Source organism: Haliotis asinina, chromosome 7 (genome assembly GCF_037392515.1).
Source record: "Haliotis asinina isolate JCU_RB_2024 chromosome 7, JCU_Hal_asi_v2, whole genome shotgun sequence".
NCBI classification, from domain to species: domain Eukaryota; kingdom Metazoa; phylum Mollusca; class Gastropoda; order Lepetellida; family Haliotidae; genus Haliotis; species Haliotis asinina.
In genome coordinates, this window is record NC_090286.1 from 4,652,070 (window position 1) to 4,678,382 (window position 26,313).

Below are 26,313 nucleotides of genomic sequence, written 5' to 3' on the forward strand. Positions count from 1 at the left end.
AAACAAGCATGTTTGGAACAGACAATCCAGTGATAGACAACATAGGCATCAATTTTTGCAGTAGGCATATGATGATATGCATGACCCAAGTCTGTGGGCCTGACCACTGATCTGAAGTCCATGTGAGGCACCAACAGTGAACTCCCAGTGTATAACTACAGGGACCACTTGAAACCCTGACATATATACTTGCATACCTTTTAATAAAAAAATCTACATTATGCTTTCATATTTGGTACTAAAAAACTAAATTATACTTGCATTCTTTTTACTAAAACCCCAACTTGTGCTTGCATATCTTGTCCCTAAACCCCAAATTATGCTTGCACATCTTGTCCATAAAATTCAAATTATGCTTGCATATCTTTCCCCAAATTCCCAGGTAATGCTTGCATACCTTGTCCCTAAAACCCAAATTACGCATGCATACCTTGTCCCTAAATCCCAAATTATGCATGCATATATTGTCCCTAAATCCCAAATTATGCATGCATATATTGTCCCTACAACCCAAATTATGCTTGCATACCTTGTTCCTAAACCCCAAAATATGTTTGCATATGTCTTCCAGTTTTCTGAAAATCTGAAATATGCAAGCTTCTGCCATCCCTAGAGACTTGCTTATCTTTCCCACAAAACATGTTATATGCATGCATACTTTGTAATAAACCATGAATTAATGCATGAATTAATGCATGCATTTTTCAAACCTGTAATAGTAATGGTGGTGGAGTCCTTTGATTGGAGGGGACAAGGCTGGACGAGGGCAAGCGATGACGTAACAAGTAATAAAGACATGAAGTGTATGGTGCTCAGACAGTATTACATCAAAACCCTTGCTTTCACAGCCTCTGGGTATGACAAGCCTGTCATCACAAGACACAAGTACTCAGCCTCTGCAGGGTTCAATGACTTCTTATGTAGACAAGCTACCGAGAGTTCTTTGGATAAAGGCCAGAGACCAGCGGACAAGGATAAGATGAATAGATCAAATTAATGGTCAGCATTAGAGACTCATAGTTAGCCTGGGGTAATAATTCTGTGAGGAAAGGATCATTCAGGTAATCCTAATCAGGTTGAGTAATCCTGGTCTGTATTACTTGCCTTGTAGCCAATGAACCAATCGATTTGTGGATAATCACCTAGATAATCACAAAGTTCTAAGGTCAAGTAAATATAATGTTGTGGTTCCGATTACACGTCTCTAAAATTAAGATTGTATTTTTTACATTTTACTTAGAAGTAAATTATACATTAAATCAAGATTGAGGCAATCATGTCGACTTTGCCGATCAGAATGACCAATATCCCTTGGTTCATGGAAAAAATAATGGTATCTGAAAGCATATTTTATGCATACTGCTTAAAAAAATGGGGTCAGCACCAGAATTCAAGCATCGATTGGGTAATCAAAACCTATAGAGAAACACTGTTTAAGTAACACATTATCTACACCAGATATATTACTATCTTTCAGTTTCTGGTAATTTCAATAAGTCACTTTTTAAGGCTGTTTAACTTGACCTAAGCATATACTGACCGCTGTCCTGGAAATGAATAAATCTGGGTCACACAATCCAGTGACAGATATAATGAACATGGGAGTTGGTCAATGCATGATGACTTACAAAGATCAAAACTGTGGAGTTCGACCACCTGTTATGTAGATAAATCTGGACCAGGATTAAAACACACTTCACAACTTTAACAAGGAGACAAAGTCATCAATACACAATGGCAAAATATGCTTCATGAATATGTCTACTAGTTACAATGATGTCACATGTTTTGGTGTGTGTATGGCAAAGTGGAAGGAAAGTATTGAAAGGTTTTCAAGTTCTGCTCCTGAAAGGGACACTACCACCAAATTCAGCTGAAGCCAACTTTTTGCCATGGAATAACAAAACATATTTTATTCAGAATTCCGAAACTGCCAAAAACATACCAGTACACCATCAGATCTATCCATGTGCCAAGTCTAGCGAAGAAATAGTGACAGGTTTTGCTGCAGAAAAGAGCACTAACACCACATTCAGTCGAAGTCACACTTGCTGCCATGAAAACCACAGAAAAAAAATACATAGCTGGGTCCAATCATAAAATGGCACATCTGTGAAGCATGCTTGATACGTGTGTCAAGTCTGGTGAAGCTAGCATGTATAGTTTAGGGAATCTGCTCCAAACAAGATGACATCCTCAAAGCCACAGCCTGAGTCATGTTTCCATGGAAACAGCACAAAATGAAATCCACATCTGAGTCTACCCCCCAAAAGGCACATCTATGGATCAAGCTTGACATACGTACCAAGTTTGATAAAGCTAGCATGTATAGTTTGAAAGATCTGCTACAGTTTAGAAGATATGCCTCGGACAAGGTGTGATGGACACACAGAGTCATGCACGGACAGATGGACAGAAATCATTTCTATATTCCCCATTACTTGAGCTTTTGGTAATTTAAAGAGCATACCATCTTTATGAACACACTGTTCACATGTAGCTCATCTTGTAGTTGTCAAGTTGTGTTTGGTTGAGTATCCCAAAAAACAAATATGGTCAATTATAACACTGATAATTGATTTGTTTACTGACAGATGATGACAGATGATCTGATGTCAGGTGCAAAGCAACACTTATATTCATATATTATGAATCATGTGAAGGACTGGTATGTGACCAAGGCCAGGCATACTTTGATGTTTATGGTAAATGCAATCAGGTTATGTAGTGGTTCTTGTGAACTGAAGTATTAAATTTTCATATGATGCCAGTTGCAGAAAAGTAAAACCTTTAGCCTTAGTGTCACACATCAATGAAAAAGTGACAGTTTTCATTTGGTTTCTAAATGTGGCTGCCATCAAAATAAAGAAAACTGAAACATAGGAATACAATCAGGAAACTGAAACATAGGAATACAATCAGGAAACTGAAACATAGGAATACAATCAGGAAACTGAAACATAGGAATACAATCAGGAAACTGGAAGTGACCAAGAATGATCATGAATGCATTAAAGAAACTGAAAGTAACTAAAAAATCTGCATTCAAATGTACAGGAATGCATTCATACTTACAAAACACAAAATCCCATTCTGTTTGAACCTGATGACGTATGCAGTTATGTGTCTTCCATTGTCCGTGATGACTTAACCCAACACAATATCAGCAGCCAATTAGGAGCACCACTATTTACAAAATATGACACAAACATTTAAAGCTTAAGACTCAAATTTTCAGGTGTTTGCACCTGATGAGTCTGCCACTAACGAGGTTGGGCACAGGTGGAGCCATACTGCCTGTACCCCATCACAATAAGACATCCTCCTCCGCACTGCAGGAGGGAGACATCGGCACCAACTATTCCCATTCTGGCATGGTGCCACCCTCCCACAGTTCCTTCACGTCAAAGACTCATTGAATGCCTAAAAATGAAAACTGTCACGAGTTACAGTCAAACTTCATTCTTGAGGATTGCTGTCTGTAAAACAAATCTGTTTCTGCCACAAGTACCTGAGATAGTGTTGCAGAGACATGCTTTCTGCCTCCGTATCCTGACATTCCCAAACCTCCCCATCCCTAGAGCAATTATGGAGAACTGAAATGAACCTGACGAGCCTCAATGAAACATGTGTACATATATTGATGGTGTATACCATTCATTAATGATCTGCTTATCATCTGAGCATTTGTCATAGAGGAAGCAAGATTGTGTAATTATGTCTGCAAAACAAGCCAAATTCAGATGATGTACTCGATCTGGTTGGATGCCAACTGACAGATTGTCACATGAAACTGTTACCAGGGCTGTTCAACAAGCAATGGCAACGCCATTATCATGTCTACATATCAAATATAAACCTTGCACATTTGGCATCTATGGAACATCTCAGATGAGTTCTTATCTGACTAATTTGTGTGATGTCATATCCATTATGAAAAGTGGTTATGACATCACAATGTGATGATGTTATAAATGTGGTTAAGAAAGTTCAGCAATGAGAACTTTCACCTCCATGCTTTCATGAGATCACAGTTTCCTTAAGACATGACCAAACACTTGTTGCCCTCAAAAATGTCTGGGCTAGCATCATGTTTGTATTAGCTTCATCTGCCTGCTAACGGAAGTGACATGTGACAAAACTGTCCACTAAGTTGAACACATTCAATAAGAAAAGCAAATATATCAACAGTTATAACCAGAAGTGTTGAAACAAACAAGTTAAAAAAAACTTAAACGACCTGACAGGCTTGTCAAGTGAGCGAGTGGAAGTGTTCTGTTTTATGCCACTTTTAGCAATATTCCAGCAATATCACGGCTGGGAGGACACCAGAAATGGGCTTCACACATTGTACCCATGTAGGGAATTAAACCTGAGTTTTTGGCATGACAAGCTAATGCTTTAACCACTAGGCTACCCTACTGCACCTTTGAGTTTCAGAGTTTTTGAGCAAGTAATTCAAATGATGGAATTCCAAAAATGTCTTCACACCACCTGCTCAGATTATAACAATAAAATATATTTTGGATGGAAACACCTATAAAAATGATGGATATAACACATATTTTGCTTGTAGTCAAATATATAATGTACATAATGAATGACTTGTATAAATATACATTGGTCTCTTTGAGTTAATTAAAATCTGTAAATTATTATTCACAAGACGAATAACTGATAATAAAATTAACATTTTGGACATATTCTCAAAAAAAAAAAACTTCCAAAAAACAAGATGAAATTTTTGAGCCATATTATCCAGCTTTACCCAAGCACTTGAAGATGTTTGAAATGTAACCTGCATAACAAGATGTATTAAGTAAGAGAGAGAATACAGGATAAAATAGAAGTTGAAGAATTACAAACTAAAAATAACTTTTGTAAGAATACCACCTCAATGAATTCATTGCAAAGTGATGATGATGATAATTACTGCTGACTAATCACTTCCGGCCATCTTTGACGTCAACATGAACGCAGGATAGCCAAGACGCAGCGGGTGCCTCGATGCCAAACCCTCAATGAATTAAGCAGGAGAATCACGACTGTACTGACTGCCTTCTTCCTACCTCACCTCATACGTTCTCTTCAAGAGCCCACATACTCCTTATGTTTACTGATGAAAAACATTTCACTAATAAAAAAATGTCTGTGAGAAAACATCAGAAGATTTAATCTGCGAAATTCAAGAGTGCATTTGAAAATGGCTTCACACCTGTTCTTTCAATGACCTTCAAGAGTTAAACATCGAACCTGTAATATGACCCTTCAATGTTTCACCTTCTTATATATACGTGGAAAGGAAGGTCAAGAAAATCTGAATAGTTTCCTTCTGAAATTTGGGAGAACCTTTTTAACACTATGAACATATATCTCTACATGGGTACAATGTGTGGAGCTCATTTCTGGTGCCCCCTGCTGTGATATTGTAGGAATATTGCTAATAAAATTATTCTAACTCACTACTAGCACCTGCTGTTTACCTAGCAACATACAGTAATTATAGTGTTAGCATCAGAGAGCAACCATTCTTTACTACTAGCAAAACAAATTCTATTGTGAGCAAAATAATCAAAATAATAATAGTTCAGTCACAACACCTGCGGACATCAGGAACTGGGCTACTATTCCTGAACGACTGGTAGAACCACACAAACTGACAACAGGTGCTCGGACGTTATGAACAATGAACCAAAATAACATTTTAATATATGTTTCCCAAGAATATGTCTAACGACAGTTGTGGGATAAACAACACTTCATTCTACACAGTATATAATACAGGTATATTTCCAGGTGTTTAGTACTACATGACACAAACGCTTGAATTTTAAACAAACAAAGCTTGAATTTAAAACTAACAAAAGTTTGAATTTTATACTATTCTTAACAAACAGACACCTTTAAGATATTCACACATATTTATTCATAAATCAGTTTTTACTTTACTTCATGTTAGTAATGCATATAATTGTCAAAACAATCGCCAGCACACAAAGTCAGCCGCCTAGCCCACTCAGTGGAAGTCGCGGTGGCTGAGCGGGCTAGGCGGCTGACTTTGTGTGCTGGCAATTAGGTGCCTGACTCTGAGGGTGCGGGTTCGAATCCCGGATGGGACTCAACCGAAAAAAGTACTAGAATTTGTACTTTACTAAGAAAGTGAAATCCTAAATATGACATATGTTACATCTAATTATGTTTTAAATTAGCTGTATTCACCAAACCCTTGTTATTTGTTATATCCATTTTGTAGAATACTGCAAGCTGAATTTTTATGACACCAAAACATCAGTTTGTAGAAGGTTGGCTTATCTACAGGGTACACTTTTGTCAAACTTGTTTTTCTGGTGGTAAGAAAATGATGTCATAATGCTTGGTGGGACTGAACAAGAAAACATATTTGCATGACGAAATGAGGAACGAAGGTTGGTGGTTCAGTTTATGTATGGAGCATACCATTTTGACATCATCTGTGTGGGCTAGAATAGGTCTTCAGCAATCCATGCTTGCCATAAAAGGAGTCTATGTTTGTCGTAAGAGACGACTAATGGGATCGGGTAGTCAGGTTTGTTGACTTGGTTGACACGTCATCAGTTCCAAAAATTGCACAGATTGATGCTTATGTTGTTGATCACTGTATTGTCTTGTTCAGACTTGATTATTTACAGATCGCCTCCATATAGCAGAAATATTGCTGAGTGCGGCGTAAAACTAAATTCACTCACTCACTCATTTTCACACCGATATTAAGGGACACGTTAGGACCTTGACTTATCTGTGAGATCAGTGTATCTACAGTAACACATGAGATATACCTTGAAATATGATATATATAATTCTGTTGCTAAAAGTTAACTTATGACCAAATTGGCCAGCAGCAGATGTGAGGATAGCACAATGTCTCCACACCATGAAGGTATCGTCAAAGTACATGACAGTTTCTATCATTGTTGCAATACTTCCAAGTGGAAAACAAGATGTAAAGCCCTACATTTCTCTATACTGACAAAGGTGTGAAGGTTTGTCTCCACAGCTTGTATACACTGGTCCTGTGGCTGATTACAATGTATCTTAATGAAGACATAATGATCCGGAGGAGGTCCACTTGTTAAAGTACCTGCACTTCTACAGTTATCAACAGCTCCTTGACACCAGCTGACAGAGATAGAGAAGCACTCATAGATTAGCTTACATATCCGAGTCATCTGTGTTTCAACGTGAGTGTATTACTAGATAGGGCTTTTATCAACGTGACTGTACTATTAGATACAGCAGGCTGTCAACAAAAGCATGTTGTTACATGTGACTGAATACTTATCAACATAATTGGTTTGTATGTTTAAAAGGCTGAGTTTGCATGTTACAATGTTCAAAAATGAAATCGTTAAGGCAACATTAAAGTTTCATTCCATATTGGTAACACGGTGAAAATAACAAGTATGAAAAGCACAGTTGATACAATTTGTTTCTTGTTAAATGCTGCATTAGATATGTGACAGCACTGACGTGTAGCTGTGTATACTTGGTATAAGGTTTCTGAGAGAGGGTACAATTGGTTTAAAGGGTCTCTGAGAGAGGGTACAATTGGTGTAAAGGTGTTTCAGAGAGGGTACAATTAGTGAATAGGTCTCTGAAAGAGGGTACAATTGGTGTAAAGGTGTCTGGGGGAGGGTACAATTGGTGAAAAGGTTTCTGAGAGAGGGTGCAATTGGTGTAACGCTTTCTGACAGGGGGTACAGTTGGAATAAAGGTTTCTGAAAGAAGGTATGATTAATATAAATGGGCTCTGAAAGAGGGTACAACTGGTGATAAAGTTTCTGAGAGAAGCACTCATAGATTAGCTTACAAATCAGAGTCAAAAGAGAGAGGGTACAATATTGGTGTAAAGGTCCCTAGGAGAGGGTACAATTGGTGTAAAGGTGTCTGGGGGAGGGTACAATTGGTGTAAAGGTTTCTTAGAGAGGGTACACTTGGTGTAAAGGTTTCTGACAGGGGATACAGTTGGAATAAAGGTTTCTGAGAGAAGGTATGATTAATATAAATGGGCTCTGAAAGAGGGTACAACTGGTGATAAAGTTTCTGAGAGAGGGTACAATATTGGTGTAAAGGTCTCTGAGAGAAGGTACAGGTGGTGAAAAGGTTTCTGATAGAGGGTACAATTTGTACCAAGGACTCTGAGATGGTGTAAAATTGGGGAAACAATTTCTGAGAGTGGGGTAGAATTTTAACTGTTTCAAAGAAGAAATAAAAGTTGTAAGTCATATAACAGTTTCTGAGAAGAGGATACAATTGGTAAACAGGATTATCACTTCAGGCACAGTTGATACAAGGATTCTGAGTACAGGTAAAATTGATAAAAAAATTATGTGACAATAACCTCCTAAATGTAATTGATCTGTAACAGCTGATGCTCTGGTTTCAACCAACCTGAAACAACTTCAAATATCCGGCTCCCATGATTACGTCTTTCAGTTTCCTCAGGAGAAATGTACCCTAACATAACGAGCTGTTCAGTTCTAAAAAATTTCAAAATTTCAATTTCACTGCCTCAACACACTTGAGTGCTATAATGCACAGCATAATTGAAATGTTTTTTATTCACCAGACAGTTTTATAGCGGAAGGGATGAATAAGAACAAACTGCATCCAGACGTAACACTCAAGGTGAGGAGAAATGGCTGTACGTCATTTTCAAGATGATTGCACTCTGACAGCAATAAGGATATATGTGTTTTTGTACATGGTTATGCAAATCTGGGTTCTGATTCACAAAGTGTTCATAGCCCTATGGTATTCGTAAGCCTATGGTAAACTACAGAGTTAGGACAGGTTGCAACTTTATGAACGTTTCATGAATCGGGACCTTGGACATCCACTGGTCTTTTAGTGTTAACCCAATTAGATAACAGAGACAGGTCAAAATTTTCTACCCGGGTACCCTGCCCCTATCATCCTATCCTAACTGCATACTGCATACCCATCATGTTCATTCATGACTTCAGATTTGTAAGAAATGGCAATATACTCTTCAGTTCGGAGGCTCACATTTCGAGTTTTTCAATATCTTAACCAGAGACCACATAAAAGAATGTGTTAACCACGCATTCTATTCAAAAGAAGTGACTTTAATTATGTCTAAATCTTCAAAGATATTGCAACCTTTTAATCATGAAAGAATAACATACTACATTGTTTAATCCACCTATTAATCATATTAACATAACAGGTGGAGGTGTTGAGATCGGTACCTGGGTCCAGCTCATTACCCACCTGTCCCGGGTATCTGGGTTACCCGTTCTTAGATACCAGGTAGTTACCCATAAACAATACAGAGCTCTGAAGCCTTCAGTCCACTCGTCCCTGTACCATTCCATTATGCAGGCAATGTCTTTTAGTCTTTCGGCATAATCTGGTTCAACATGGAATCATTAACTTTGCGCTTCCTAAATCACACACGGCATCCACCTCATCACAGGGTCAGTCTGACACACAAGCATAAAGACGTCATTCGCAAAATGAAATTCATTTGCACCCTCCTACTTCACAAATGAATGAATTCAAACCATATCCGTGACAATAAAATTCATGACGTCAATACAATGTTGTCGTAAGGCAAAAAGCAGATTCATTTCACTTGCTAAACATATTCATGAGGGTGCATACTGATTTGACAGCAAATAATCAGAAATTTAAAATTGATGATAAAAACTCTATCAACACGGATCTACTTTTTTAAAAGTATGGATAAGATTCACTTATTTTCAAACTGTAGGAATGGAAGTAGACCCGTGAAGGTCCGGAGTAGAATAGGCCTTGAGGAATCCATGCTTGCCATAAAAGGCGACTATGCATGTCATTAGAGGCGACTAACAGGATCAGGTGATCAGGCTCGCTGACATGGTCGACACATGTCATCGGTTCCCAATTGTCCAGATTGCCGCCATATAGCTGGAATATTGCTGTGTGCAGCGTAAAACTAAACTCACTCACTGACTTAACACATTAAAATAAATGTAATTAATATAGAGAATGTCAGGTTTGGGAAATGTTAGACAATTGAAACCAAGCCATACAAGTTTACCAGTCTAGATTAGTAGATCCTGGTAAGATAAAGGGAAGCAATTCGGACAGTAGCTAGAAACCGAATAACTTTGAAAAGTAATTCCATTAGGCTTTTGAAACTTATTCATGCACATACTTAACAACACATCCACTAAGGAGATAAAGGTTCTCCTAGTGCTGAGTGATTGTTGATGACACTAAATATCTGAACTCAAATCCCTATGCCTGAAGGAAAATTTGTCTGTTATGACTGGAATATTTCCCAAAATGATATAAAATCACTCCATTTATATATTTCAATAAAAACTGCTCAAAATCACCAACAAAACAATTACTCCAAATAAATATAGCAAGGTTTCTCATAAACTATATTTTGGAATTGCAGACATTTTTGTGATGAGGTCCTAAAGAAAACATCTTGTCCAGTTTAAAACTTCAAAATACCTCATAAACAATATAATAAAATGAGAGGCTAAAAACGAAAACATCCCATAACTCATCTGACATTCTTCCTTCCTGTTTAATCCCGTACAAACCTACAGGCGTTATTTCAGTACTGTCCCTTCGTAAACAGAAAAACAATCTTCAGTTCCACACCAGTCTACCCAAACAGTTCCCACAGTATTTGAACACCCATAAACCACACAGTTTGTAGATCCGTTTTTGAAAACTAATTTCTACTTAACCGAAATATGATTTCAAGGAATACATGTACCCCATACAGCTTACGATTCACTTCAGACTGGGAATGCCGATATCTAAGTTACCTAGCCCCACCTGAGCTGAGCCCAAAATAACAAATGACATATGGTACAGCGAAAAGTTGGCTTTCTCTGCTGTTTGTTTCCATATCTTGCATAGCAGAATCTCTAGGGGGTCATAGCTGGGGTACTTTAGTAAGGGCTTGCATAACTGAACCTTCACAGACATTCTAGTGCCCAAAGTCAATAGAAGTAGTCATTAGGGAATTGTTTTGTTGTAAATCAAATAAGTGGTCTTTGCTATATTTTCATAAAATATTAAATATTTGACAACTGGTCATCAAAATAATATGCATGTAATATGATTTTTTTTAAATACATATATTTGTAGCTATCATCCTGTCCTCACTCCATTGTTTACTTTTTAAATAAGGATTCAAGGTCATTCATGCAAGGCGTATTATGGAAAGTATATTTCTATATGTGCTGGTCAAGCCATATTACATCCATGCTATTAGCACACTAATAAAAACATCCAGGAATAATAAGCAGAATTTGTTTTTAATCATGACCCCTCTGAATGTCGGATTCTGATATCATTGGACTCATTCAAATATTTTAAATGAACCCTGTTTGCATCCAAGCATCGTGCATTACACCCCATTCCCCAAAACTGCCAAATGTTTGTCATTACATTTGCAGAATAATACTGCAAAATTGTATCAGTGGAAAATATTTAAATTCCATCTCATACCCAGACTACTAAAAATATTGCTCTTTGTGCAACTTAATGTAAAGTTCCTCATCAACTGCTGATGTGATGAAAGAATAATTACTTCCACGGCTTATGGAATGACGTCAGGCTGGTCCATGTTAACAAATGGTTTGTTGCGTACAAAGAAGATTGATCAATAAATAGGGTAATAAAATCTATATCATGATAATCACCATTACTTTCCACCTGTCAATAAATCAATATGATCCCAGTGACTTCTACCCTTGAGTACATATCAAAGGGATTAAACCATTGCTCAAGCTTTGATCTGCAAATGATTCTCCAACTCCATATTTAATAAATTCTCGGTATATATATATATTAAATATATATGCAATAAGTCTGATGAAGCAGTTAGTCTCAAAAAGAGTTAAATTCACATCCACGTCAACAACCAAAGAGCTCTTTCAAAAGAAGTGCGATGTCCTGACTCACTTATAACACCAGCCAAGACCTGAGAGATGCATGACAAGTACATGTCTAAGAATTTAATTTTCATATATTTTTAGAAGCATTAGTGTCTTAACAAAAAGAATAATTATTTAAAAAAAAAGTCTTCTTGTTGATCGTAATTCCTTTATCTGAACATTTTTCACACCGTCACATCTTACCTCTCATCCACATACAGTGGAAGAGAACTGAGAGACTAGGTAATGCATTTAGTGGCAAGCTTGTCTGGCTTGGAGAGGCCAAAAATGTGTCCAGTATGTCTGTCAAGTTCTTCAATTGACACCAGCTCCTGATTTTCTCAAGGTGTGGCATCTTTGTCAAGGTGTGCATTTCCCCGTAAAGTCCAAAAATGCTGGTGACTTGTCAGAATAACATGACACAAGAAGTTGCCTTTTTTCAAATATTTTTTTTGTAATGGTGCATGTTTGCAGACAAAAGTCAATGTTGGGTAGGACACAGATACAAGCACACTAGATCCAAATTTGATGTGATGGTACCTAGGACACAGACATTTATGGTAGCTAGGGTGTAAATACATGGTAGCTTGGATGCAGATATCTGTAGTACCTACAACACAGATATCTGTGGTACCTAGGACACAGATGGCAGGACACATGCATCTGTGGTACCTTGGATACAGAACGCAGGACACAGACATCTATAGTAGTAGAATGCAGATCCATGATGCTTAGAGTCAGATATCTGTGGTATCTAGGATTGAGGTGTAAGATAGTTTGGACACAGATACAGATTATCTGGGACACAGATACAGATTATCTGGGACACAGATTCATATTTGATAACACATAGATATAGGTTAACTGGGATATGGATCAATGACAGATAGAAACCCCTCTTCCAGGAGTCCAGTCAAGGACCAGGGCAGTGTGCAGCCCAACATGTTTTCAAATACCCCTGGCTAATAAACATCACTTACCTAAGTAAGTATTGCAAATAAACTCTGCTATCTGGTTTCCAGACTTGCTAGATTCCGCAAAGTGACTCAGCTCTCGATTCAACATTCGTTTGAACTGAAATAGACAAAGAAAAAATTATGAACATGTCACATGCATAAGCGTAAAGGCAAGCTAACCCTGATTTATTCAAAGTCGCACCATGCAGATGACGCAATCCATTCACAATGCATAATGTGTGTTTTAGGGATCACAGAGGATATATCATTTAATGACAACATGGCTATTTCCAATGAAAGCCAGTAATCCCCAAAACGGTGAAACAAACAGAGGCCATCAGGTCAAAACTGTTCTGCTACTTGCTTTTAAGATTTTTTTGACAGCCAGCTGACTGACATGTGTGAGGAATGTTTTTATCTTTACACAAAAATACTATTTACATACTACACTTAATTAAGAAGTAGCATGAAATACTTTCATGCGATTACAGTTAGTCCAAAACTGGCTCATAAATGGCTATGAAGAGTTTTTTCAATATGGCACTACTTTCATACGATTACAGTTAGTCCAAAACTGGCTCATAAATGGCTATGAAGAGTTTTTTCAATATGGCACTACTTTCATACGATTACAGTTAGTCCAAAACTGGCTCATAAATGGCTATGAAGAGTTTTTTCAATATGGCTCGCTGGGTGGCCATATTGAAAATAGGATTTGAACTGTTTAACAAATTCAGCTTCCACTACATGTAGGGAAATCAGGTCACTGGTCCAGAGGTGTTTGAAGGATGATGTGCATAGTACTAGAATAATGCAGTTGGAGAGATTTAGTGGGTTAATCACAATACTAATAAACAACTTGGAAGTTCAACCCACAACAAATTATGGCATGAATAGCTTTTGGCTTCTGTGACAGCATGTCAAAAATTGCATTACTTCCTCTTGGACAAATTGGGATGTCATATAAAGTAGGATAAGCACCCAGAGATTCAGCATGATAATATGGTGGGTCTTAAGAAGCATGATGCAATACATTACATTGTCATGCAGGTGAGCTTCAGTTGCAGCCATTCCATGCTTCATAAACATCAAATTTATAGAAGGAAAGTAACTTTGCACATGTTTTCCATTTAAAGCTCTGCACTCTTTCTGCCATTAAAATCTTAACCATTGCTTTGAATGTCATACAAAACATGTCAAATTGTTGTTTATGCTTAACTGACAGGTTTGCATGTCACTTTTCATTGGCGTGCAACAGCTGTCAGCATGTATTGACGACATGTATATTTCTGTCTGTTAATAGAGGCTAATAAACAGTAGTTTGCAGCTGAAGTGACACATGTCAGACAAATATTGCAGATTACCTATGCGCACTTATGACTTCTGAGCATCGTCAACAACAACATGTTGTTGAAGATATGCAAGTGTTATTAGGTCAATATCTTTCGGTGGAGGAAAATTGAATCTTCATCATCAGAGGTCACAATTCACAATCTTTCAAAATTTGATAGCATTTCATGATTTACAGACATGCAATTGAATGTTTGATTACTGATGTTTCTTCTCAAATTCTTACATTTTTATTCTTACGGATATCACACCCCAAACTTTTGTGTTCACCAAACCATCTTCAATACATAACAGTTAGACCATTGGACCAAGTCGTCTAAAACACCTAATTTCACAACAGAATTATCTGAGGCCTGCATGATTTGAGGCTTTTATTCAGAAATGGAATACAGTCAAAACAACATAAATCCATCTAAAGCAGACACATGACTAGACCTGTTACCAAAATCTTTGATCAACTCAAGGTTACAATCAAATAACAATGAAAACAAAAGTCTTCCATCATTCAATGAATAACACTTGGAACAAACTTGCTTATAAAGATCGTTGGATATATGCTCATAGAAACGAATGAGTGAGTGAGGGAGTCTAGTTTTACGCCACACTTAGTAATATTCAAGCTATATGGCGGCAGTCTGTAAATAATTGAGTCTGGACCAGACAATCCAGTGATCACCAGCATAAGCATCAATCTGCACAACTGAGAACCGATGACATGTGTCAACTGAGTTAGTGAGCCTGACCACCCGATCCTATTAGTCACCTATTACGAAACGCAGTCGCCTTTTTGGGCAAGCATGGGTTGCTGAAGGTCTATTCTACCTCAGACCTTCATGGGTCTAGACACGAGTGAAGGAACACCTGAAAGTACAAGTGTCCCTTTGTATATTTCTATAATATCTGAAGAAACCTGGAAAATAATAAAGGAACACTTGAACTTTTTAATTTGTATGAGTATAGAAGAAACTTGATTTTCTGTCCTCACCACTTGCTGCAGATTTCAGTTGAAATGTATATATCCTACTATGGACATAACATCTAAAACTGTTCCTGTAAGTACATTATAAGCTTAATTTATTGTACTTGCCAATAAACAAGGTATTAACATAAACACACCCATCGAAAGTACAAGCCATCTACAAATATCCATCTATTAAAAGCCTTCACAAATTCCTCCATCTGATAGAGAGGCATTCACATCCCCAAAACAGCCATTGTTGTGATTCTTAAGTGTTTCTCAGACAAGAGAGTCTATCCTTGAAGGTAACTGAAGAGAGAGAACCTTGATCAAATGATACTGATCAGTTAACAGACAGGGAAGCCATCTAGACGTTCTTCAATACAATATGATACTCAGGTGGCTATTTGTGTCAGAAGTGCTTGTGCCAGTGCAGACAGGTTTAGCAGTCTGGAACTACGTTTCAAATAAACTTAATAACATATTTAAGATCATAAGGCAAAATGATCTCATTGAACTTTAAGTGAGTGTAAACTTTAATAACATTTTTAGCAATATTTAAGCAATAGCAATACAGAATAGTGAGGGCTCTGGATGTCCACTGACTCACAGAATAACATGAGTGAGTGAGTGAGTGAGTGAGTGAGTGAGTGAGTGAGTGAGTGAGTATCGGCTGTCGACTGGTATGATTGAGTGCAATTACTGTGCAATATCAGCAGTCTCGAGAGGGAGTGTTTTAATGATATGATGTCATGAAACTGCTCTATCAATGTGATGAGCCGAGCATCATAAAGCTATTAAAAGGACAAATTGTCAAACTAGAGTATTAGATATCAAATGAAAAAAGGTGTCCATTTCCATTTAATGACTGTCAAGGTATTTCTTGCAGGAGAATCAATGCTGTAACATCATTTATATTCCCACATGATTGCACTTTGATCTTCGTCAGTGACGTCACAGCACTGTAAGACATTGTCAATGATGTCATAGCACTGTATGGCATCATCAATGAAGCGTCACCATATGCTAAAAATAAAGTTAATTGGTTTTTTATCCATGTGTGGTCAATATGATTAAAATTAATAACTGCACTTTCTTACACTTTTATAAGAAATTGTTGATATGGTGATTCATCAACACGCATCGATCTACGTGGCTGGAGTATGATGACATGTGTCAACCAGATCACTGCGTATGACGATCTGGTCCAAAGTAGTCTCCAAAGTTACTGAGGATCAGCTCTACCACAGATCTTCACAAGTGTGTGAACAAGTACATATGGTTGTCCTAATTCCGATGAACCCTTCTGATTTTGAATTCAATGGATGGATAGATGGATAGGTTTGGTGGGTGCATGGAAGGATGGACATTGGGTAGATGAGTGAATGGGGATGGATGGGTAAATGGGTGGGTGGATAGACAAATGAATGGATGGACTGACAGGTTTTTAGTACTTGTGAAGGTTCAGTAACATACTGGGTTGATGGGCTCTATACCTAGACACTGCATTCACTTGTTCTGATTCCTGCTCCAGTAACCAACAATCAACAGATGTGACCTTCAGCTGCAAGGTCAACAATATGCCTCGGGGGGGAACCCAGACTACATCATCTGATACAAAATTCAAAGACCTAACAAAACTATTTCCACAATGTCCTTGACAGTTTTTGCAATTCATTTTCACAAAAGTAGGATGTTACTCCTCGTGCCACTCACTGGATCACAGGGCCAAGGCTTATTCCACAGACAAATCAATGGCTTACAAAAACTAGAACACAAGTCAGAAATCCTACTGACCTAAAGCCCCAGGATCTGTTCTCTCCAGCCCTGAATCCGAACATAATCACATCAGCTTTGCCTCAGTCTTAATGGTTCTTATATAATTACTCTAATGAAAAGAACAGCAAATGTAATTTGTCATACTAGACATGATGTGTCTCAAAGGATTCTGTGAATCACACTTTTTTCCCCATTGCAGAATCTCCATAATATCTGTATCAGCACATATGTCTTCTTTCATCAAAAGCTGCACTAAGCCCACTCTGGCTACAGTCTCAAATAATACGTCTCAAAGTAATTTCATCCTATGCATCAATTTCAATATGAGTAAAAAAACACTGATTTACATACAAAAAAGTAACAGAAGCTTAATGCTTCACATATAAAAAAAATAGTGACAAAACTAATTTCCTTAACCAAAAATAATCTCTTCAAACGTGGAGTCTGCTATATGTTTCCAACTTTATCATAAGCATTGTAGACACCTTTACTATCCCTTCATGGACTTTATAGAACATTCAAAGTAAAACTATTTTTAAAATGAATTAATCAGTGTCGAAAAAGACCTACAAATTGTCCAAAATACTTTCTTTTTAATCATCGTAAAGATCCATGCGTTAGCAATTAACTGTAATGGTGGATTAACTATTCCTGTGACCCATACCGTTTCCATAGTTATTCATTAAAGGCTGCTTCTGTAGACGCACTCCGATTAGAGCACCAGGGATGGTGTACAACAAAGAAACAGAACTGTCACTATCCACGCAGGTCCTATTTCTGTCCAAGTATTTAATACATCTGTGTCTAATTTCAAAATATATTGGTCCCCAATGGTTCCAGTAAAAGACATAATGACAGAAAGTCCTTGCTACCAGCCTGGGGGGGAAATATGGACTATTTCTATTTCATCTGGACTTTTCCAAGTGAAACAAAAAGGCAGTGAAGGGATAAATATTTGTAGATATATTTAAACAGATTTGACACAGTGCCCCATTAAAGATGGTACCCTTTATTCTTAGTACCTTAATTCTTAATCACTGCATTTAATGTTGTACAACAGACGGTTGAACCGTGAAAGATCTTTGACACACATCTCAGACAAAGGAAGTCTAAAAAATAAACATTCTTTTGGTGATGTATTTTGATAGATTCAGTTCTGTGATATTCTTGTATTTCACAATAATAATATTTATAATACACTAGCCCACAACATAATTATCCTCTAAGATCAACTCTAATCTCATGTTGATTAATTGGGTACTCAATTTTCATTGTCAGTTCCTTGGGGATTGTACAACCCAAACTATCCACAAGGCACTAGTTGGTTAATGGTTACATAGTCTGATCCCACCTGGTACCCCTTCACTGCGTGATAGACTGCCAGTAAACAAGTATATGATCATTGTCATCCAGATATACTGTAATTCATGTATAACAACAAACATATGTTGGCTATTATCTCTGTTTGTAAACAAAACAACAAACAAAATAAATGCGTTGAGCAGATCCTGTCAAACCAGTGCCAATATTACAAACACATGCAGAGGTAAGTAAAATATTTATATGAATAAACATGGCAAGAAACAGAATGTCTAATTAGGGAATTACAATAATCACTTTATTTGAGGAATATCCTGGGCAATAGTTTGACTATTAAATATGACAAGAATGGCAATCAGTTAATTCCTGCAAAAAAATATAACTATCTTTGATTTTGACATGACCTGTTTTGGGATGCCCTCAGATAGTTGTTCAGCAGTAGACAATTAAGATCTCATTTTAATTACTTATACATATTATAATAATATAACATAATAATGATAATAATCATGAAAATTCTGAAGTTTCTCACACTTCTTTCCAAACAATTTAGCTTCTTAGAGTCGGGTCATGATCCACTGATATTATCAGGTATATTTCTTTGGTCATAGGGACAAGGTGTCCAAACTTGCAACAGAAGGTCTGGGGTTTGAATCTGAGCACTAGATGCTACAAATACAAATCCATAATATACAGCTTTTAATTCATCATGCCATATCGTCATAAAATTACTAATAGTGTGCCAAGACATATATCTGTAATTACATGTATTACTTCAATTTACTCTTTCATTCAATATTGTCTACATGAACTTTGGCAAAATTCTGTGGGAAACAATGCTGGGTGTGCAGTGCTAGTATTGTCAAGAACATTTACCTCAAGTTTCAGGAATAAAAATAAAACACCATAAAACTATATACCCACTAAATCACTCGGAACCCAAAATAGAAACATATAACAATATGAATGCTCTAAATCTAACTTCTATTTATGTTTCAAAATTTAATTAACTGTAATTAAAGAAAACAATTATCACTTATTTAACTTAATTTGATAGTTTATCATTGACTACCCAAAGATTAAGGGTTAGCATGCCTAATTTAAAAAACAAAGATATGTCTTCAGTTTTCTGGATATAACACCTCCTGGAACTGCTAGAACATGATGTAAACTGTCAAGTCACTGCATAAACTCTGACACAATATGATGGTGAATGCCTGAAAAGACATTAGCACCACAGGAGAACTCCACAGCCTTGTCCTCTAGTGCTGTAGTACAGATGGTGTAGAGTGATGTGTCACCTGGTGCAGTGATGCTATCCATCACCACTATATTGTCTGAGTCACATATACAATTAAATGATCTCTGAATGGATCGTAAGTGTACCACGCTCATCAACTCCAAGAGATGGAAGGGGGCCTTGTGTGGCCTTCAGGATATTGCCTTAAGGGTATTGCCTTGCTGAGAAGGATCACTGTTTTTGGAAAAGTTGATAATAAATTAATGGCTGATATTGAATGCAACCTGAAATTCATATCTCTGAAAAATTATTTGCTTTGCGATATGGTTGTACTGAATGGTAAGTCCATGATGTACGATGATTATCAACTTATAACAGGGAAGTGCATGGATGTACAATGATTATCAACTTATAACAGGGAAGTCCATGGATGTACAATTATTATCAACTTATAACAGGGAAGTCCATGGATGTACAATAATTATCTACTTATAACAGGGAAGTCCATGGATGTACAATAATTATCTGTCCATGGATGTACAATGATTATCTACTTATAATAGGGAAGTCCATGGATGTATGATGGTTATCTACTTATAACAGGGAAGTGCATGGATGTACAATGATTATCTACTTATAATAGGGAAGTCCATGGATGTATGATGGTTATCTACTTATAACAGGGAAGTCCATGGATGTACAATAATTATCTGTCCATGGATGTACAATGATTATCTACTTATAATAGGGAAGTGCATGGATGTACAATAATTATCTACTTATAATAGGGAAGTGCATGGATGTACAATAATTATCTACTTATAATAGGGAAGTCCATGGATGTACAATGATTATCTACTTATAACAGGGAAGTGCATGGATGTACAATAATTATCTACTTATAATAGGGAAGTCCATGGATGTACAATGATTATCTACTTATAATAGGGAAGTGCATGGATGTACAATAATTATCTACTTATAATAGGGAAGTGCATGGATGTACAATAATTATCTACTTACAATGGGTAAGTCCATGGATGTACAATAATTATCTGTCCATGGATGTACAACGATTATCTACTTATAATAGGGAAGTGCATGGATGTACAATAATTATCTACTTACAATGGGTAAGTCCATGGATGTACAATAATTATCTGTCCATGGATGTACAACGATTATCTACTTATAATAGGGAAGTGCATGGATGTACAATGATTATCTACTTTTAATGGGTAAGTCCTGATAAGCTGAGTACAACTGTCTTTCACATGGAAATTATTTCTTACTATGCATATGATGAAGCAATGTAAATGAAACCGAGGCTTACCTTGCTAGATGCCATGTCACTGACAGAATGATGCAAACAAAACCGAGGCTTACCATGCTAGCTGCCATGTCACTGACAGAACGATGCAAACAAAACCGAGGCTTACCTTGCTAGATGCCATGTCACTGACAGAACGATGCAAACAAAACCGAGGCTTACCTTGCTCGAGGCTTACCTTGCTAGCTGCCATGTCACTGACAGAATGAGGCAAACAAAACCGAGGCTTACCTTGCTAGATGCCATGTCACTGACAGAATGAGGCAAACAAAACCGAGGCTTACCTTGCTAGATGCCATGTCACTGACAGAACGATGCAAACAAAACCGAGGCTTACCTTGCTAGATGCCATGTCACTGACAGAACGATGCAAACAAAACCGAGGCTTACCTTGCTAGATGCCATGTCACTGACAGAACGATGCAAACAAAACCGAGGCTTACCTTGCTAGATGCCATGTCACTGACAGAACGATGCAAACAAAACCGAGGCTTACCTTGCTAGATGCCATGTCACTGACAGAACGATGCAAACAAAACCGAGGCTTACCTTGCTAGATGCCATGTCACTGACGGAGCGGTGTGTCTGGATGGTCTCTAGCTGGTCCAGACACCAGTCTAGTTCCTCCAGTGTCTCCACTGCCAACTTCATGTATGTGTCATCTACAACAAATATTATTTCTCCATAAAAAAAATGACAATTCCATTGAAATAAGTGAAATAAATTCCACTCTATGATACAGCAAGCTGTCGTAACAGACACTCACAGTTCAATCATGTCTACTGTCATTTCAATCTCACATCAACAAGTAATCCCAGATCAGATTTTAACTGGAATATTTTTAAATAATTTCAGCACAACTTTCCACAATTTGACTACCAGGAAAACATCCAATACCATGATGGTCATCCAGAATATTGTCACCGGTTTCAACACAAAGGTCTCCACACTTTTTTTTTTCAACTACCAGGAAGTCAGTCAACTTTTAGAACATTAACCAGACTATTTGTCAATAATCAGGAACTGTTCCACCAGCACACAAGGGAAATTAAACTAGCCATTATCAACATATGCACAAAAGATTTTTACAATGACTCTCCTATATATAACTCCACATTTTCCACATGGAGTAACGTGTATATGACAAAATCTCTCACATCCCCAGTGACGTCATACACTCCATCATTTATCCAAGGCATCTGGCAGTAAAGAGTCTCGTTAGTGTGTTCTGATTGATTCCTCTGACAGAAATGCATGACAGTTTGAATGAATTCAATTTCAGATGGTTCACATTTGGTCAATGATTATGCAATTATTTCAGTTACTCACAATTTCTCTCCTTACACTAATTTCAACAATTTCACACCTTGTAAATCTATATGGTGTCATTTCTGGTGCCCCCCATGGTGATATTGCTGCAATATCTTCTTTTTTTGCTAAGACAAGCATAAAACTAAACTCACTCACTCACTCTTGTGGTGTGAGTAAAAGATTTGAAAGATTTAAGAGTCTTGTTATTCCAATATGTTATGTTTGTGGATATGTTTGTGTGTGTGCATGAGTATAAGAGAGAGTGCATGTATGCACAAGGGGTAGCTAAGAGGGGGCAACTAACAATTATATCCAATCATTCTTAAAAGCTCCTTTGTCATACCACAAGATTTATACATTATAATGTTTTATGGAATTATGTTCATTTCCAATTCAAGGTGTTTCTATGCCAGACTTCCAAATTCAATGCCTCTGAAACAAATTCTTTTCTGCTATTATTCTATGCTTTTGCCATGAGTATGCCAAGCAAGGAATCTTTTCTAGAACTTTACCATCATCCCATGGTAGACTGTCCTGTCAATGCTAGTCCAGTATCATGGCATGTTCCAGAGCAGTCCCCATGTGATGTCAGGCTACATTTTAACATGAATGCCCCACCCAGACACAGCATACTGATCCAAAACTGACCAGCGCAAATTTGATCTCTTCCTGCCAAGCTCCAGGCTAGGTAATAACAAGCACCACTGTTTAATGACCAGTCTGGGATTGAGCCACAGACTTTCCTCTTTCTTGGGAGGCACTCTATCCACCAGATCACAAAGAAGTTTGTTGATGACTGAAGGTTTTTTGTTGAGGTTTCGACCCAGCATTACAATCCAGGGACCTCTAAATACGACTTATTGAATCTATGAGTGGGGGAGTGTAGGTTTACACCCCACTCAGCAATATTCCAGCAGTCTGTAAATAATCATGTCTGGACCAGCCAATCCTGTGATCAACAGCATGAGTATCAATCTACACAATTAGAATATGATGACATGACAATGTCAGTACAAGGACGGGGCTGATTGCATGTGGGAAGTCAAATTATGTCAGAAGATTCACCTACAAAGTACACAATCGGTTTCCAACTGACCAACATGTGACATGGACACAAGATGAAATCAAGGCGATGTTGACGTCACTGTTGTTGCTGTTATCAGGGCCTGTGACATCCCTTCATGAAACAGATAATTCATTTCATCTGATGAACGTCATACTTCCAGACAATGGAGTCAGTTCTTGATAAGAACAATATGCCTACCAACACAACCGTTCATTGATTACAAACCTGACCAATATTCTAAATGTGTCAGAAAAACCACATGACAACAAATCACTGAGAACTAACATGATAACCTTGTTCTGGGCAGTTCTTTAATACCCCAGGGCTATCAAAGCTTTGAAAGGTATTTAGAAGTGAAACACGAAAAGCAACATTTCTTTATTGTTAACAACACAACATGTTGGAGTGTATACTTGCTCCTTCATCAGGTGAATGGTAGTGAGTATTAGGGGATAAATTTACATACTTGAGGTACTATATAAAAGAACATGTTTTGGTCAGACCAATGTTATTTCTAGTTTTACAGATCTGCCTGCCATATTTTTAAAAAAAAAAAAAAAAAAAATTTCCCCACTCAAAAAATGAAATCCTAATATTTTATTAGCTAAAAATGTAAACTCAGAAGAAAAAACTTTTTAGGGTGTATTTTTTTTCATTTAATAAATTGCCAAAAGTATAATACCCTGAGTATTAAGAAGGAATATTACTTTGATTGTAAATTCTATTTTTTTTTGCCAGCCTTTAGGTTTTCAGAGGACAAAAATCCATAAAACAAGAAATAAAACTGGTCTGGCCTCAACAGTGGTTAACAATATGGAGGAAATCTAATCACAGAGGGTTAAAATGCATGAATATGTAAGACAAACATGAGGCCAAGACAACATGACAATAAATGTGACAGGATACAGAATACAACATCAGGAAGTCAGTGATACACTGACACAACATGGTAATTGATGTGATGTGATAAAAACAAACACAAAGAAGCCAGTGATACAGTGATACAGTGATACAGTGAGACAGTGCTCCCACATTGTAACACAGATTCCAGCACGAGTCAGGATCACTGGCCTTCCTTCCTGTTATTTACAATAAAGAAGTTGACATACATAAATCTTTCTTTTCTCATGGCTATTAACAACTTTCCAGTTCATAAAATCTGCCCACAGTTCTCTGTGAGAACTAATGCTATTACCTCATTATTGGACACTTCTTTAATGTCTCATCATTAATATATTAAATTTCCTGTTTTGAAAATCTGTACACATTTTTCCCTGCATCTTTTTTATCAGTGAGATGGGGGTGGGGATGGGAAGGGGACCGGAATAGGATTGGGAGGGTGGAGGGGAGTAGACAGGTGTAGCTGTTCTTTTTGTTTTTGGTGGTGGTGCATTTGCTTGTGAAAAAATTGTGGTAGATAAAATAAAAAATAAATTTAAAATGCATTGTGCATTATTTTTTAAGTTTGATTCAGTGATAAAATGACTACTTTTTAATTCCTGAGGCAAATTATAATACATCCTCTGCTCTCAAAACCAGTACAAAATTTACTCCTTCATCTCTCAATTCACTGGGTAAGGGGTGGGTGGGGGCAGGGTGAGGTGGGGGCTGAAGTGGTTGTTGATGTATATTGTATGTATGTATTGTTGTGGATTAGTTTGTTAGGTAAACAAACAGAATAACTCCATCGATCTGGACTTGGAGCTTGATTTGGACTGGTGATAAAAGAAATAAGACAATGTTGCTGCAGATTTCTGGACATGAGATTTATAACACAAATACACACACTCTAAGACCTGATAATATTTACATAAGAAACGCAGCAAGAAATTTCTTATTTAGCTCAAATTCAGATATTGTACAAAGGTCTCTTTGCAAGGAGCACTCGTCACATAAAAATCATGGCTAAGTTCCTAACTATGTAAGCTGATAAAAATTTGAAACAATTCTTCCTCCATTTTATCTCAACTGTCAACATAAAAAAAATTCTCACAAACAAGAATTCTTGGAAAACAAATAACATTTCCATATGATATGGTTTTAAACTATTTTTTTCAATGTCAACATGAGACACCAAATATTTGTTAAGATATCACACATTTTTTGCACAAAAATATCAGCAAACTGCAAAGAGCAGGTGAAACAATTTTGCTCATCAATATGTTTTGCTGTAGGTTTTCACTCTCAGGGGAAGACTGACCTGTTCGTCATTGATACAAACAAAGAAAGTAATTCATGATTCAAGCACCTGCTTTAACAATGAATCATCTAAGTTTAACCTTCAGTAGTATGAATCATTGTACTGGAATCTTTAATACCGCATAATCATATTTTAACTCAAATTATCTGCCTATCTAATCAAAAGCATGTTCATTAATGAATTCATTAAGCTCTGAGTCACAAATTTACTTAATCCTGCAAATGCTATGTACTGAAACGATTCCTTCCACAGGTCTGTAGGTATACTTCAACACTTCAAATTTTATTACATTATCATCAAACAAAATTCAGCTGTGACTTACCTTTGATAATGATTTCTAATCTTTCAGAAATATATGTTACTACTTATAGTCAGTCAAGAGTTATGTCCCTTTAGCCATTTTCATTTTTTGGATGCTGTGAGTGGATCAGATTTATCTCTTCAGTTATTTGTGTGATGAAGTTGCAGGGTATCATGATAAAGTTACTCAGGGACTATATGATGAAGAAAATAATAACTAACTGTTGACTGAGACCTTCACCTGGCCCGCCATAGTTACCCTACCACTTAGGAGTGCGTGGCCTGTTGTCAGTTTGTTGAGTGAAGTAAAGAGTTAGCAGTGGAGAGTTGTCTCCCTTGGAAGTGCTGGTGTCAAATGATCCAGGCTTTATCGAGAGCAACAACCACCATGATGCAACCCCTTATTTATTCACTCCTCCCACTTTCTAACCCCTAAAATTACTCTACATAATAAGTGACCCCCTGCTTGTCATGTACAAAATCAATGAACACCCCCTCCAGAACATGTGTACTAAACTGATGACCCCCCCCCCCCCCCCTTACCTACCAGGAACAAAA

The 26,313-nt window shown here is 37.1% G+C and overlaps 1 protein-coding gene across 4 annotated transcripts in view; it reads right to left on the reverse strand.

Annotated features, from left to right (window-relative positions):
• Positions 1–26,313, reverse strand: part of LOC137290359 (3',5'-cyclic-AMP phosphodiesterase 4C-like) — a 374,490-nt gene that overhangs the window by 19,730 nt on the left and 328,447 nt on the right. For all 4 annotated transcript variants that reach the window (XM_067821234.1, XM_067821236.1, XM_067821233.1 and 1 more), the window contains 2 exons: positions 21,428–21,540; positions 12,926–13,019 (listed from right to left, as the gene is read on the reverse strand). In XM_067821234.1, coding sequence (XP_067677335.1) covers positions 12,926–13,019; positions 21,428–21,540 — 207 coding nt within the window. The remainder of the gene's footprint in view (positions 1–12,925; positions 13,020–21,427; positions 21,541–26,313) is intronic.